The 13,783-nt window shown below is 36.0% G+C and overlaps 1 protein-coding gene across 2 annotated transcripts in view; it reads left to right on the top strand.

Annotated features, from left to right (window-relative positions):
- Window positions 1-13,783, top strand: part of COL28A1 (collagen type XXVIII alpha 1 chain) — a 65,139-nt gene that overhangs the window by 10,990 nt on the left and 40,366 nt on the right. For both annotated transcript variants that reach the window (XM_080579974.1, XM_080579973.1), the window contains 5 exons: window positions 336-380; window positions 1,011-1,064; window positions 11,448-11,516; window positions 12,147-12,215; window positions 13,530-13,598. In XM_080579974.1, coding sequence (XP_080436100.1) covers window positions 336-380; window positions 1,011-1,064; window positions 11,448-11,516; window positions 12,147-12,215; window positions 13,530-13,598 — 306 coding nt within the window. The remainder of the gene's footprint in view (window positions 1-335; window positions 381-1,010; window positions 1,065-11,447; window positions 11,517-12,146; window positions 12,216-13,529; window positions 13,599-13,783) is intronic.

Raw genomic sequence — 13,783 nt, 5'->3', positions numbered from 1 at the left:
ATAAGAATTCTGTATCTAATATACAGGTAGAAATATAATTTCAAGACCTGTGGCAAAGAACAACCAGTTAACCAAATAGCTAAGACGTTAAGTAGCCATCCACACAATGTTTGTTCTGTAAGTATTTTAGCCAATTATTGAAAATGGAATGTAACCAACAATACAGAATATAGAAGGAGAGCAGCAGTATCGTGGAGAGAAAACAGACTCCTTAGAAAATGCTTGAACAGAGAGAGAAAGATGGGTGACTACATGTGCACTGCAGTTTTCAATACTTTGTAGCAGGTAATTGCAACTTGTTTTTGATATGATAATTGAATCTTATTTTTTCTTAGGGATTGGAAGGTCCTTTTGGCCCAAGGGGACCTCGGGGACCTCAGGTAAGGGAACTAAAAGGTAAGAAATAGAAAGAAAAAACATTATTTTCTGTAAGTTTGTTCTACATACAACCTGACAATTCTGTGGAGAGCAGTATGTTTGGTGCCTGAGGCACCAAGATGGCAGAGTCTGGCAAATTTTGTCTTTTAAAGATAAATTTCAAAGAAAAATTTTTGACTCCTGCTACTTAAAACTTCTCAGAGGTGAGTGGTGCATTTGGGCTTTCCAACTGTAGAGCTCTCCTCTTGCCCTTAGTGTAAAATCATGCCCAGTCATACCCTAACTTGTTAAATCCATCTTATATGTTTCTTGGAAACCTGAACATGGTCTTCCTGAAATACAAGGCAGCCAGAGAGACAGAATTTTGTTGGAGAGACTGAAATCTGACATGATTAATTAAAAAACTGGGAAAAGAGTAAGAAAAATGATGCAATTCGTATGGAGTATCTTTTCTGCCAGCATTGGTTAATGAACATTAATAATAGAGTTCCAGCATGCTGGACACTTTACAGAATATGAAGCAGAGCTTAGCATTGTGCTATATTTTACTGTATCCTGTTCAGGCCAAATTCAAGAGAAACATTACGTGCATCTTCAAAGAAAACTCATTCTCTACTTTGACTTTTGTGTAGGGTGTCAGTGGACCTCCAGGTGAGCCAGGCCTGAAGGGCATTCAAGGCAGCAAGGTAAGATGTAGTTGTGTATGTGTAGGTGTTATAATAAGGAGAGAGGATGCAGAAAATCCACATGGAATCTTTATACTGCACTTTTTTCCTCAGTAGGTTTTTTTAGTGGTGTCCCTTGCACAAAAATTACGTAGATCACCTGCATGGTGCACAGTAGTGTCATTGTGGTATGTAGGCTTTGTCTCATTGGGACATACAGCTCCACCTGGGTCCTTGAGCCCAGCCATCAGAGCTTGGGAGAGCATTTTGTAGGGCCACAGTTGGGTGCTACTAGGGACCTAGAGCCACGGCAACTGAATTTGGAACTTAAACCATCTGAATATGTCTTTGTTTCTGCCATCACTTGGGAAGTTTTCTCTAGAATATCTTTGAGTAAAACGCCTTGTGCTTAAACACTGTAAGTGATTTTAGATGGAGGTTATAAAATATTGAGATTGAGTTTTTAAAGTCATCTTTTATATTGCTTATATACTGTAAAAGCTCAGGACAACTTTAAAATTGATAAGGGTGTAAGAATTGGTGACGATTAATGCCTTAGTTATATTGAAAATAGATCATGTAGAGATAATGACTACAGCTTGTCGGGCAAAAAAAAATGGGTAAGGTATCCGGTTAATTTAGGCAGCCTTCTGACTTTCAAACCTTTGGCAAACTGCTTTATGTGAATACAGTTATCTTGCCCACAGGACAGTTATTAACATCATTGTTCGGTACAGAAAGATCTTTTATGTATCAGTTTGAAAATATGGGGTGTAATGACAAGGACATTTTACCACTGCATGAATAGTAGAATGCCATATCTAAGTTTTACAAGGCAACTGAATTCACATAGAACAATTTGCCAAGGATGCAACGTTTATACATTCATGTTTTGTTTCTTAGGCAACAAGTTAATTTGAAGATTCACAGAAATAAACTTAGATGTGGGAAATATTTATGGTAAAAAGGTTGAAATACTGGCATCCACCATGATTTTCCTCTTCCTGACAAGTGCTTTTTCATACTTCTTGGGTCTTCATCTTTTCACAAAATGCTTGATTAGGAAAATTGCTACAGAATATTTCAGAAGTGAGGAAAGAAAGAGGATAAAGGGTCTGAAAGAAGCTATTCATGAATGTGGTGGAAAAGTCATGCCTCTCTTTAATTTCAGTGCGGCAAATGACAGTAATTTTTTTATGTCATTTCACACTGATGAGTCCAAGATAGTGCTGTAGATACTTTTGTTGTACACTAAACCATATTTGTAATATGTTATTTGTTGTTCTGTCAGTCTTTTTATACACTTACCTATCTGTAAAATACCTGTAGCTGGCTTTCTATAATTCTTCTACCTGGGTGCAATATTTATGGCCTCTTCATTTTTGCTGCAGACTTTCAGTATGAAAGTTTCCTTGTTTTTCAGCTTCCAACTCAGCAACTTGCTGACTAAGATCTCTAGCCGAGGTTTTTCAGGCTCAGACATCTATGATAATAAAAACACTCTCAGATGAGTTTAATTGCACTTATGTAATTATACTTAAAGCTAAAGAATATAGAGGAAACATAGGTATGTTTAGAGGTTATCTCTTGACCCTACCTAGTGCCAAAGCCAACCTTTGGCATTTTGGAGCTTATTTGAGATGAGTGAAAAATTTTTCAATGATCACTACAGATAATCAGTAGTTCTTCATAGCTTAATAAACACCCATTCAGCTGGTAAAGGTCAAGGCCTTTTTTGGTTCAGACACATAGCGATCTTTCCAATATCTTTTGTCTTTACAGAAAGATTAGTCAATTGCTCTTTTAAAATTAGTTTTCATGACACATAATACAATATATCTGAAAAGTAGCAGTTATTTATAACCATCTCGTATAAAATAAGTAAGGCTATTCTTAGTGCACTTCCTTGTACCCGTGGCCTTTCCATGCTAATACTTTCTGCTTATTGAGCTGAGCTAGTGACTTCACCCTGGTTTAGCAGAGCTGAAGGCAGTTTCATGGCATTAGTATCAATATGACATAATGCAGAACACCACTGCTGAACATTTATATTCATTGTTGGTGGGCCATGTTGAGGTTTGAAAGGAGAGATTCAGTTCCTAAAAATATAAACTCCAGATCAAGCTCAGCCTACAGATGTTTTGGGTCTCATTTGTGAAGTCTACAGTTCACTCAAATATCTGGCCAGTTCAGTCCACCCCTGACCATAATGCTGTGCCATAACCCTTCTGCTTTGCAGTGCTGGGTGGCGGACACAGTTGGGGATGGTGTCGTCTGTGCTGCTGGCTCTGGCAGACACCGGCAGGAGAAGGTTGCTGGTTTTGCAACTTTAATTTATTTGCTTAAATTTGATATGTCTGAAGCAATGTAGCATAGAGTCCAGAAACATCATCCAAGAAATTACTAGAAGGAACTTTTCATTACTTATTTCCTTTGTTATCCATCTGCATTCTCTTATTCTCTCTTAAAATGCTGCCTAATCTGTCAGTGTATAATTCTTGCTGTTTGCACAATATGACGCTGCCTTATTGTATTGCCAGTGCTCAGTTGAATTGTTTGCAAAGTCCCACAACTTACATTGAACAGCTTTCCACTTGTAGCCTGCTTCCATGTAGACACCAAAGTTTAGGGGTGTTCATATGAAGCTGAACCACATCTTTAATCTCTGAAAGTCTTTCTGATGCACTTTGCAATTAGCCCTTATCTGAAATAACCTCTTTATTACAAAACTAAACTCTGTCACCTTACTTTTGCCTTCTTTCCAAGGTCATATATGAATTTGTAGAACAGCCTATATGCTGCATAGAACACAGTTCAGTGATATTAACTAAAACCAGCTTTTGCTATTAAGTAAAATTTTAAAAAGCTTTCTCTATTTGCATTTCTGCAAAGTTATAGCATCTCAAATAAATCTAAATAGTTTTATTACTATATAAACTTTTTCCATAAAGATGCTGAGACATTTAAAATGACAAATTTAAACCCTGCTTCTATATAAATAAGAATACAGGTTAACTCATCTTTTCCTTATGCCATATTATTATTTATTTCCATGACTAAATATATTTATATTTAACCAAATGTTGAACTTACACGATAACAGGAAACTTACAACTCAGTATAAAAGATGATCATTTTAAAAGAAAAACATTAGAGAGGAACAGTAAAATTTATTAATAGTTAGGAATTGGGAACTGGCTAATTTCACTCTGCATCTCTTGTCTTCTACAGCAGTCATTTTGGGCCTGTTCCCTGTTCCGTTTTTTTGTTTGTTTGTTTGTTGTTGTTTTTTTCTTTTTTTTTTTTTTGTACTGACTTTCTGGTGTTTATCAGTGATGTTTCACTAGGAAGACGTTAAATTTACGAAAGAGCAATTATATTGTTAATGCCAAAGTCTACATTATCTTTTCTCTCTCTCTCGCTAACTTAAAATACCAAGAAAGAATACCATTCACGGCTGTGCTTTATATTTTCTTACAACTTTGCTGAAGGTCATTCACTTTAAGGCATACTTCAGCTTCATCAACCACAACATATTATCTGCATTCTAACGTGAAACAAAAACTTACATCAAAGCGTACTACATACTCTATCCAGCTGTAGAACATATAAAGAAAAATAAAAAATGAAAAATAAAAAGAAAAAGCTTTTGTAGTTCTTTTGAAGTTACCACACCCAATTAATTAAATTGCAGAACTTTGATTTGTAACTTTTACCTGTGATAAAGACATTTTTGACTCTTGTCAAACTGCAGCTTGTACGAGTAAAGAACTGATTGTGTTTTGTCTCACTATGAAAGCATGGTTGGCCTACAGTACGATTTTGCTGGCTGATGCAAACAACGGTTTCCCAAAGACAAACAAAGAAACAAAGAAAAGACAGGATCTCACTTACAGAAGGATTAAAAGTACTAGAAATATAAAGTCAGCAAAGAGAAAAGCCATGCTGTGCTTGGTTCTGCTCCAGTAATATCCTATATTGCTGCCTGGATTGCCAGGAGTCGGCTAGATGGCTTGTTAACAGATGGTATGTTGATTAAATCAGTAGTGTTTGCTTTTGCTAGGCTAGCTTCTCAAAGATCACATTGAAGTTATTACAGGAAGGCATAGGCTTTCGTAAGGGGACACAGGAGGTAAAGTTAGTATTCTCTATAGATGAAAACAAAACATTTACTTGCTCTGTAAATGTAATATATTCTGCCCTAAGCACCAATGTCCAGAAGCATTATCCAAAGAGAATCCCATCTCACTTCCAACATTTCTAGTAGCCTGCTTTGTGTGATTTAAGAGCTGCTGTTCTATATATCTCTTATCTGCATTGGCTAATACAGGAAAATAGCATTGTAACTGGCTACGACATTTACTTGCATCGGATTTATTTGTTACCTCTTATGTTATGTTCTTATATTCTTATTAGAAGACACCTATGCCGTTCAATAGTAATAACAAAGGGTTATAGAAAAAAATGTAAATATTCTAACACAGAAAACATTTGTGCATCTTAGTTTCCTCTCTAAAAGGAAATAGAATCACCATGATTTTTCTAGAAAACAGAGGAATTCTAAGAGTGAATGTAATGCCATTTATTTTGATCAAGAAAACTTCTCAGTCCTAAGTTTTTGCTGCTTACATTTTTGCAAAGCTAACGTATCTCATTGGGGTTGAAAATGTAAAATGTGCGGATCCACATTTTCCTAGTATTCTTGGAGGTAGATAAATGAATTTGCAACATGCATATGCCCATTACTGAGCTTTTCATTAATTGATTTAGATACTTGCTTATTTTTTTAATATCTAAAAAAGCACATTCTGTAAAATTGCACAAGTGAGGTTCTGTAAGAGAGTTTGTATTCAAGGCAATTTTGAAAATCTATTAGTGAGGGACTGAATTTTCAAAAGTTCAGTGGACAATTTACAAACAGAATGATTTGGTTACACGTTATAAAGTTGGGGCATAAAATCAGGAAGTGGACATGACCTGTGTGGCTAAGGTAGCCACTCATAAGGAAGTAATGAACAGGGAATTTGTATGGTTATCATTTCAAAAATAACACTGGGTTTGTTTGCTTAAACTCTTAGACCAGCTACTGGCAATAAATAACACATTTCTATAAACCCTGATATATTCATGGAAAGATTGAGAACAACACATTCTTTAAAAGCCACTGTTAAAGTGAGTGCTTTTAACAAAAACTCTCAAAGAATTACCAGCTAAAGTTGTAAGAACAGATGTGTATTCAGACTTTTAAGGAGATAGTTAAGTTTGAATGTGGGTATTCAAAGCACTTATTTCCATGAAAACATCTTGGGATAATGCTTCTATGAAAAATCCCTTGTTGCAGATTTCCCTGAAAATGTGTCCCAGAATGAACTGCTAAGGGTTCCTGCTTCTCTCATGACTTACAAATTCTTTCCTTACTTATCTGGCAAGTTATATGTTTCCCAGGAGACTGAAAAATCCAGTTTCTCTATAAAGAAGTATAGTTTCAATGTAGCACAACTACCTTAGAAATATGAAATATCAGTAATATATATTAAATATCTGTATCTGCTTCCATTGTTGTTTCAAATGTTCAAAAAGATCATCATATTTGAAAGTGTATTTTTCATTATAGCTTATTTGTTATATCTTAGTCATTAATATCGACTCTGACATACAGACTTTTTGTGCCTTGCAGTGTGTATGTGCTTTCCTAAAAGTAAAGAAGCCATTTATGCTGGCACTAACTGGTATTCATCATAACATAGCAAACTGTTTGCTGGGGGGTAGACTGTTATGTATTTTCCAAGCTTAAAATGGTACAATTTTAATATGTAAAAATGTTGATCTCAGATGAAGTGAAATTTTCCTTCCTATTGCTCTAGCTGATATTAAATGCAACTTGAAGGAAAATCCCAATAGAAAGAGAAAAAAGGATTTGAGTGGAATGTTAAACAAAGAGAATGATTACAAAGAAGCTATTTTGAAAAGTAGAATTTTCCTTCTGAGTGTAGGTAATGTTATTATTGGCAGTGCTCTGTTGTTTTAATAAATTTCACATTTCTTGTAGCACTATGTAGAAGATAAAAGAGAGGCTTGCTAATAGCCATATGAACATATGATTGATATATAGTCTTTAAAACAGGTAGAAATAGTTTAAGTTTCCAATTTTGCACCTTGTCTGGAAAAAGGCTCTTTTTTTTTTTTTTTTTCCCCTCATTAATCTTCAGACATCCTCCCCTATCAGGGAGTAAAACATTTAACAAAACCAAAATTTTCATGCTATTCTACATTCTTTTTATTATAATGCCTACTTACAGTGTCTGCACCAGTACCTACTGAAAAACAAACAAACTAAAAAGCTGCTCCGAAGCTGGTTAAAGGACATCAGTTATTGGAGAGAAAAAAAAAAACTAGATAATGTTTTCATCGTGGTTAAAGAAGAGCTTTTGGAAAAATGTTAACTTCTCTGGGACTGCCATCAAGACAGTGCATGCATTAGCATAGCCCTAGCATGTGGGTAAACTTGGGCAGGAAGAAATAAATTGTAATAGGAAGCATTCCTCAGAGTTATTGTCCTTGGAAAGTTCTGTCAGAAGCTGTCAGAAATAGATATGAAACACGATGTCTGTTTGGACAACAGGCCAAAAAAAAATTGGAAGACACTTTCCAAATACAACAAAGGGGTATGGTTTATTATTTCAGCTGAGTTAGGAGGATGTTATTTACCAAACATTGTTTTTCAGAATGGAACAAGTTCCTACACGATTTCTTAGGTTTAGTTTTGACAAATGTAGCTAGTGTGCTTAGTGGCTTTCGCTGTATCGAAAGTAGCCTACTTATGCCTAGTAGGCTAGCGTGCTGCTGTCTTGGTTTTGGCTTTTGGTTTTCTTTTTCCTTTTGTTGTTGTTGTTGTTTTGGAATCTGGTATATTTACGTAATATATTTCAAGTTTAAACATATCTTTTGCAATTTTTCTGTGTGGCATGCTAATTCATCCTGGCACAACACACACCCCAGGCTGCCTTTTCCATGGTAGAGATGACGACTGAGAATTTGAAAAGCTAACACTTTGCTCACTGCCTGGCCATGGCTGCCACCCCATACCTGTGTGAATGAATGAGAGGGCACAGGAGGGAAGCACCTCGTCAAAACATGAATCTACAGCTCTGCCTGTAGGGAAAACAAACAGTGAGTCCAGCAGCAGCTACAGCTGGCTTGTGTGTGCATGTGTGTGCATCATTTCTTGCAGTAGCAGTGGGAGAGGGCACCTCTTATGTGTGTGTGTTTCCTCTTGGAGCCTATGGCTGCTCAGGCTGGAAGCCAGAGTGGGGATCCACCTCCAGCAGCTGTCAAAGCCAGATCATCTTATCAGCATGTGAGTTTAGTAGGAGGAATGGTAACCACACTAGCATGTTTTAAGTAAATCTTGCAAAATACTAAAAAGAGTACTGGGAGAGATTCTTAGTGGCAATGGATAAAGGAGGAGAGAGAAAAGCCAAAGCAACTGCTTTGTCACCTTATGGACTTCCCTATTCCTACAAAGAAACCAAGTTGACCAAAGCCTTTTGAATCAAAATGAATTGATTTCAGTAGGCTTTTGATCAGACTCAGGAAGTTGGAAGGTAGCAATTATCAACTATTTATGTTGTCTCAGTTTTCCAATCTGCCACTCTAAAAGTGCCAGCATTTACAGTGGTCTGTGTCTCATTCTTTCTGTCTGAGGCACCTCTGCCTTGAGGTGGAGAAGTCCATCCCTAACTTTATTATAACCAGACCCTGAAACCACAAGAGGCAGTATCTGTTAGCTCCACTAGTGAATTAGAGAGCTACTGAAATAAGAGCTGGTAGTGAGTTATGGGAGGCTACGAGCTGAAAAGCAGATTTTCTTGGGCACTAGGCTGTTGTGCTTTGCTTAACATTCTTCCAAAAGCCATGTTTTGTATATCTTGATCACCTTTGCAAGAAGCACAGCTGCAGGTAAACACAGCAGAAGTGTCTCTGTCCTGGAGAGTGTCTCTATGCATGGAAATTTGTTTGCAAAACTTTCTACTGAAACCTTAATACAACAGTTTTACCTGTGTAGCTCCCATAGGGATGCCTTTGCCTGGGAAGCAGAGCACACCAGCGGGCACTGGACTTTGCTGGTACCGTTCGGCCAATGCACTTCTACATGCTGATGCAGAAGCTGAACTTCCATCAATACTTAGCTGATTGTGATCTGTCAGCATTAATGAAATTCAGTAGTCAAAATTGCTATGGTTGGAAAAGAAATGGACGTTTCTAAGTCATGAAAACCCTCCTGAAAATGTTGCTCTTAGTGTATATCATTTTCTAAAGAAATAAACATTTCCTTACATATTTTCCCTACTTCTTGTCTAAACAGAATCATCCCAGAAAGCCCTGAAATTCAGCTAAAGTACGACGATGTTAAAACAGAGAGCTTGAAAAGAGAATTAAAGAGGATGCAAATGCTAGCTTTAGTTGTATTATTCTTGGCCTTCCCTAAATTTCCTGCTGATGGGAAACAGTTAATAAAAATTGTTTTTGATCAGCTGAATTTAGAGGACAGCATGTTCAATGCCAAATTAATTCCATGGAAGAACTGGAAGTCTAGATGATGGGCCATTTGAGGAATCTTTTTTTTTTTTTTTTTGGTCAGTTTCAAAACAGACACAGGAGATAAAAAAAACAGCTATGAACAAAACAGGCCAACTGTATCCTGTGGAGCATCAGGCATGGCATTGTTAGCAGGTTGAGAGAAGGGATTTTCCTCCCTACTCTGCACTGGTGTGGTCTCACCGTAAGTACCGTGTGCAGTTTGGGTGCCACACTCTAAAACTATTAGAGAGCATCCAAAGGAGGGCTGCAAAGAAGGTGAAGACTCTGATCTCAAGCATTAGAGTTTGCCTAGAGATTTCCATGGATAACGTGTCCCTCACAGTAACCCTTAGTGCATGTTGAATAGCTAAACTCACAAAGCTATTCTGCAATCTGTCATTTATGACTTAAAGCTAGTGCACTTACTCCTGCAAAAGGCAGGTCCTGAAGATATTTTCCCTTTAATTTCTCCATTATTTAGAACAATTATTTTCCCAAACTATCATATTTATAAGGAATTCTAAATAATCTTTGAATTTGCAGGTCTTCATTGTAAGTGAATATAATATATAAACATCAAGTCAGTGAAAATGCACTTGAGGCATACTGTTGTTAAGATGAGGAGGCTGAAGTATTTTGGAATTTTGTCCCAGCAATATTGCAGATTTCATCTGTTTTCAGTTCTTATAATACTTCAGTTTCCGTCTAATCATCAAGCTTTGAAGAAATTGTTAGTATTTAGATTTTAGTGTTCCTACATAGAAGAAATAGTATGTATTTAAAGACACAAGTAGGTCCAGTGAGATCATGCTTAAAGACCTTTTCTATATCAGGGTCCTAGAGCAAATGCATGTAGGGGATATCATAGCAGTTGTACTAACTTTCGAAATAGATCAAAGTGCAGACCCTATTCATCATAGTGGTTGTATTATGTGAAGTGCATGGATTAAATATGTATTTGTGAATGGCTGTCTGGATTTGTTCTGATTTGGAGAACTGTCAAGCACTTAAATTTGTAACTGATTGGAAATCATTACTGTATTAGGTATACAACGTTTTAATCAGAAAATTACTCAGGTTAAATTAGATCTTAACTATTTTCTGAGTCAATGGTTTCAGAATGTATCCTCCAATGTGTCAGAACTAGTATTTGTAGTATCAGTCTGTGACAGGTTCTCCAGGCAATGAAATTCAGATCTTCAAAGCGTTTTATCTGCCTCACTCCTGCTTATGCCTCCAAATGCCTGTTAATTTGGGAGATCTGATGCTTATTTTCACCTGACCCTACATTGGCTTTGTAGAAATGTACTCAACTAACAAAAGGAGCTTCAGTCAAAGACAGCAATAGGAGCAACAGTTGTGATATGTAGCCATTGCTACTGGAAAATTATTCAGTCCTATGTATAAAGCATAAATACAGCTGGATTTCCAAATGCCTGTCTTCCTGGCAAGAAAAGGAGTGAAGGAAGCACATACCAAATTATTGAGTAAAATCAAGACCAAAGATATATGAGGAAGAAACACATTTTGAATGGCTTTATGACTTTATTATTTATCCCAGAAAATTGTATGGCCAGGATATTGGCCTTGCTACTAACCAAAACATTTAGCTTTAAACAGTTGTGGGGTTTTTTGTGTTTTTTTTTTTGTTTGTTTGTTTGTTTGTGTGTTTGTTTGTTTTTGGTTTGGTTGGTTGGTTGTTTTTTACTTTAAATACATATTTCTATAGCCCTGAATGGTTGTGGTGGATAGATACTCTGGGAGAATTTGATTACGAAAAGAGACTATTGCTTTATTAATCTGTTTCTGTGTTTTTTCCTCTAGGGAGAACAAGGTCCTATAGGTCCCTATGGTCCGCCAGGACTCCCTGGTGTTGGACAGCCAGGACCCAAGGTAAGTCTCAGTTATATGTCTGTGAAAGTGATAACTGTGGGCAGTCATTTTTTGGATGAAAGTTCTCATTTGCAGTTTTATCAAACTCAAACTCTTATAATCTAAATATAAAACCTGTATAATACTGGTTTGTGTATTTGTGTAGAATGGAGATGACAGACCTGCTTTTCCTTCAACCCCAAGTTTTGATTATGATTCCACTGAAACAATAGGCCAGAAATAATGCCATTTAAATGAGGGTTAAATACCTGAGATCAGAGTCAAGCACTAGCAGATGATTGCACTAATGAATAATCATTCTTCAAGGCATTGAAATACATCTCAGTCACTGTGATATACAATCAAGTGACAGATTTGCTTTGCTATTTCTTCACTAGGGAACTGATATTCTTAAATCCTTTGCTGTTGGCATGAGGACTGAAACACAATCTAAGGTTCTGAGTGTTAATTGAAATGTACTTTCAAATGTTTCTAAATCATCATTTATGTTTGTTTTACCTCAAGAGATGTTAAGTGTTTGATTTCCGATTTTTCTAATGAAACGGTTAAGTCATCTATATATAAATGTTAAGCTTTTCAAAAGCGTCAAGTTGAATTAAGACTGAACTTAGTAATATTCTTTCTCACAAGGGTGCTACAGGTCGAGAAGGTAAAATTGGATTCCCAGGACCTCCTGGAACTGGTGAGCCAGGATTACCTGTAAGTCGTTGATAGATGAATTGGAAGCGAAAATAAATAAGTCTAAGCAACTTTAATTGAATGACAGCAGCTATATAGGGTACTGATTCCATAAGCCGTTCTACACAGCTTAGAGCAGCAGCTATGCCAGCCTAATATTGCAACAGTAATTGTGCATGAATTGCCGGAGTAGGAGAATTAAGTCATGTCCAAAAAAGTTTTGGTGAAATAAAAAATTGCATGGTCCATGTGAGCGAGATTACAGCATACAGTTTTCAGACGGACATGGAGTTGTATACTAATAGGCATACCCTTCCTAGTTTGAATTAAGGAGATATTTAAAAATCGTTTAAAATCAAATTTTAAGACGGTGAAAATCCAAGATCTGAGATGTTCCTCAACTCCAGTCTGTAATTTGAATTGCATCAGAAACAAAGATCCAAATTATATGCTTTTAATTACATCTTTCTCTTCTGAATTACAGTAAGTTACCTTTAGCAAGCTCTTTGTAGCTCTGAGAAACAGTTCTCCTAATAGCCTCCTTGGAAGCTGCTTTTAATTTTAGCAAAGGATTGTACTCTTTCTTCCACTGTTAAGTTAGTGCTTGTTGGTGGCTCTTTTTTCCTGCTGGTTAGAGTATAAAATGTGTAGTTTTCTTACTTCATTAATAATCACAAGATTGTTAATTAAGAAGCCACAAATGTAGATGATTGTTAGAATTCATTCTAGTATTATTTTTGAAAGTCTCCTTGTGACTATAAAATATATTTTTCACAAAAAATGTAGGAACATTTTTATTTAATCAAGATCATCCTTAAAAACTCTTCAGTAGCTTTAAATAATAAAAGAGCTGAATTTTCTGGAAGAACCAAAAATATTACAAAACAAAAGAATTATTTCAGTGTTTCTGTAAACAAAAATTGGCATTTTCTCTTTGTGTATGTTTATCCAGTCATTTTGTATTAAAAAACAAAAAAAAAAAGTTCAAATTAATGATTTTCACCATTTCAGGTACATGAAATTATAAGGAATAAATTACAAAGCAGTAAATATATTTATTATAAATTAACCCACAATTTCATTTGGGTTTTAAGGATAGAGTCTTTAGACATTATGTCACTCAGATCATTTCAGCATTACCTTCTTCTTATCTAAATCCTCCAATTAAGGTTTACTACATTTCATTTAATTGCCTGGGCTCAGCCAGCTGTTGTGTAAGTGTTGCTACTTATCAGTGTCATAAGAGTTGCATGGAACTATATTAGCAAATTAGGCAAAATGTCAGTAAGAAATGTAATTGCTAATATCAGCTGATTTTTTTTTCTTTTCTTACAGGGACCACGTGGCCCTGATGGTCTGCCAGGTGAGAAAGGTCTACCAGGAGAGGGCATTCAAGGACAAAAGGTAGTTTTATGGAAATGTTTTTTAAAATTATTTAATCATAGGACAAATTTGCTTTAATGCCTAAGCTATTTAAGAGCACTGATCATTTTAGTTGTACAAAATATCATATGGTGGATCTTGGTCTTCTGAATCACTGTGCTCTCTGAATACCCCTCCTAGTTCAAAAGCTCTATTAAGATGATTAC

The sequence above is a fragment of the Anser brachyrhynchus genome, assembly GCF_964034855.1.
Source record: "Anser brachyrhynchus genome assembly, chromosome: 2".
Taxonomy (NCBI): domain Eukaryota; kingdom Metazoa; phylum Chordata; class Aves; order Anseriformes; family Anatidae; genus Anser; species Anser brachyrhynchus.
This window is presented reverse-complemented; position numbering and strand designations above follow the sequence as displayed.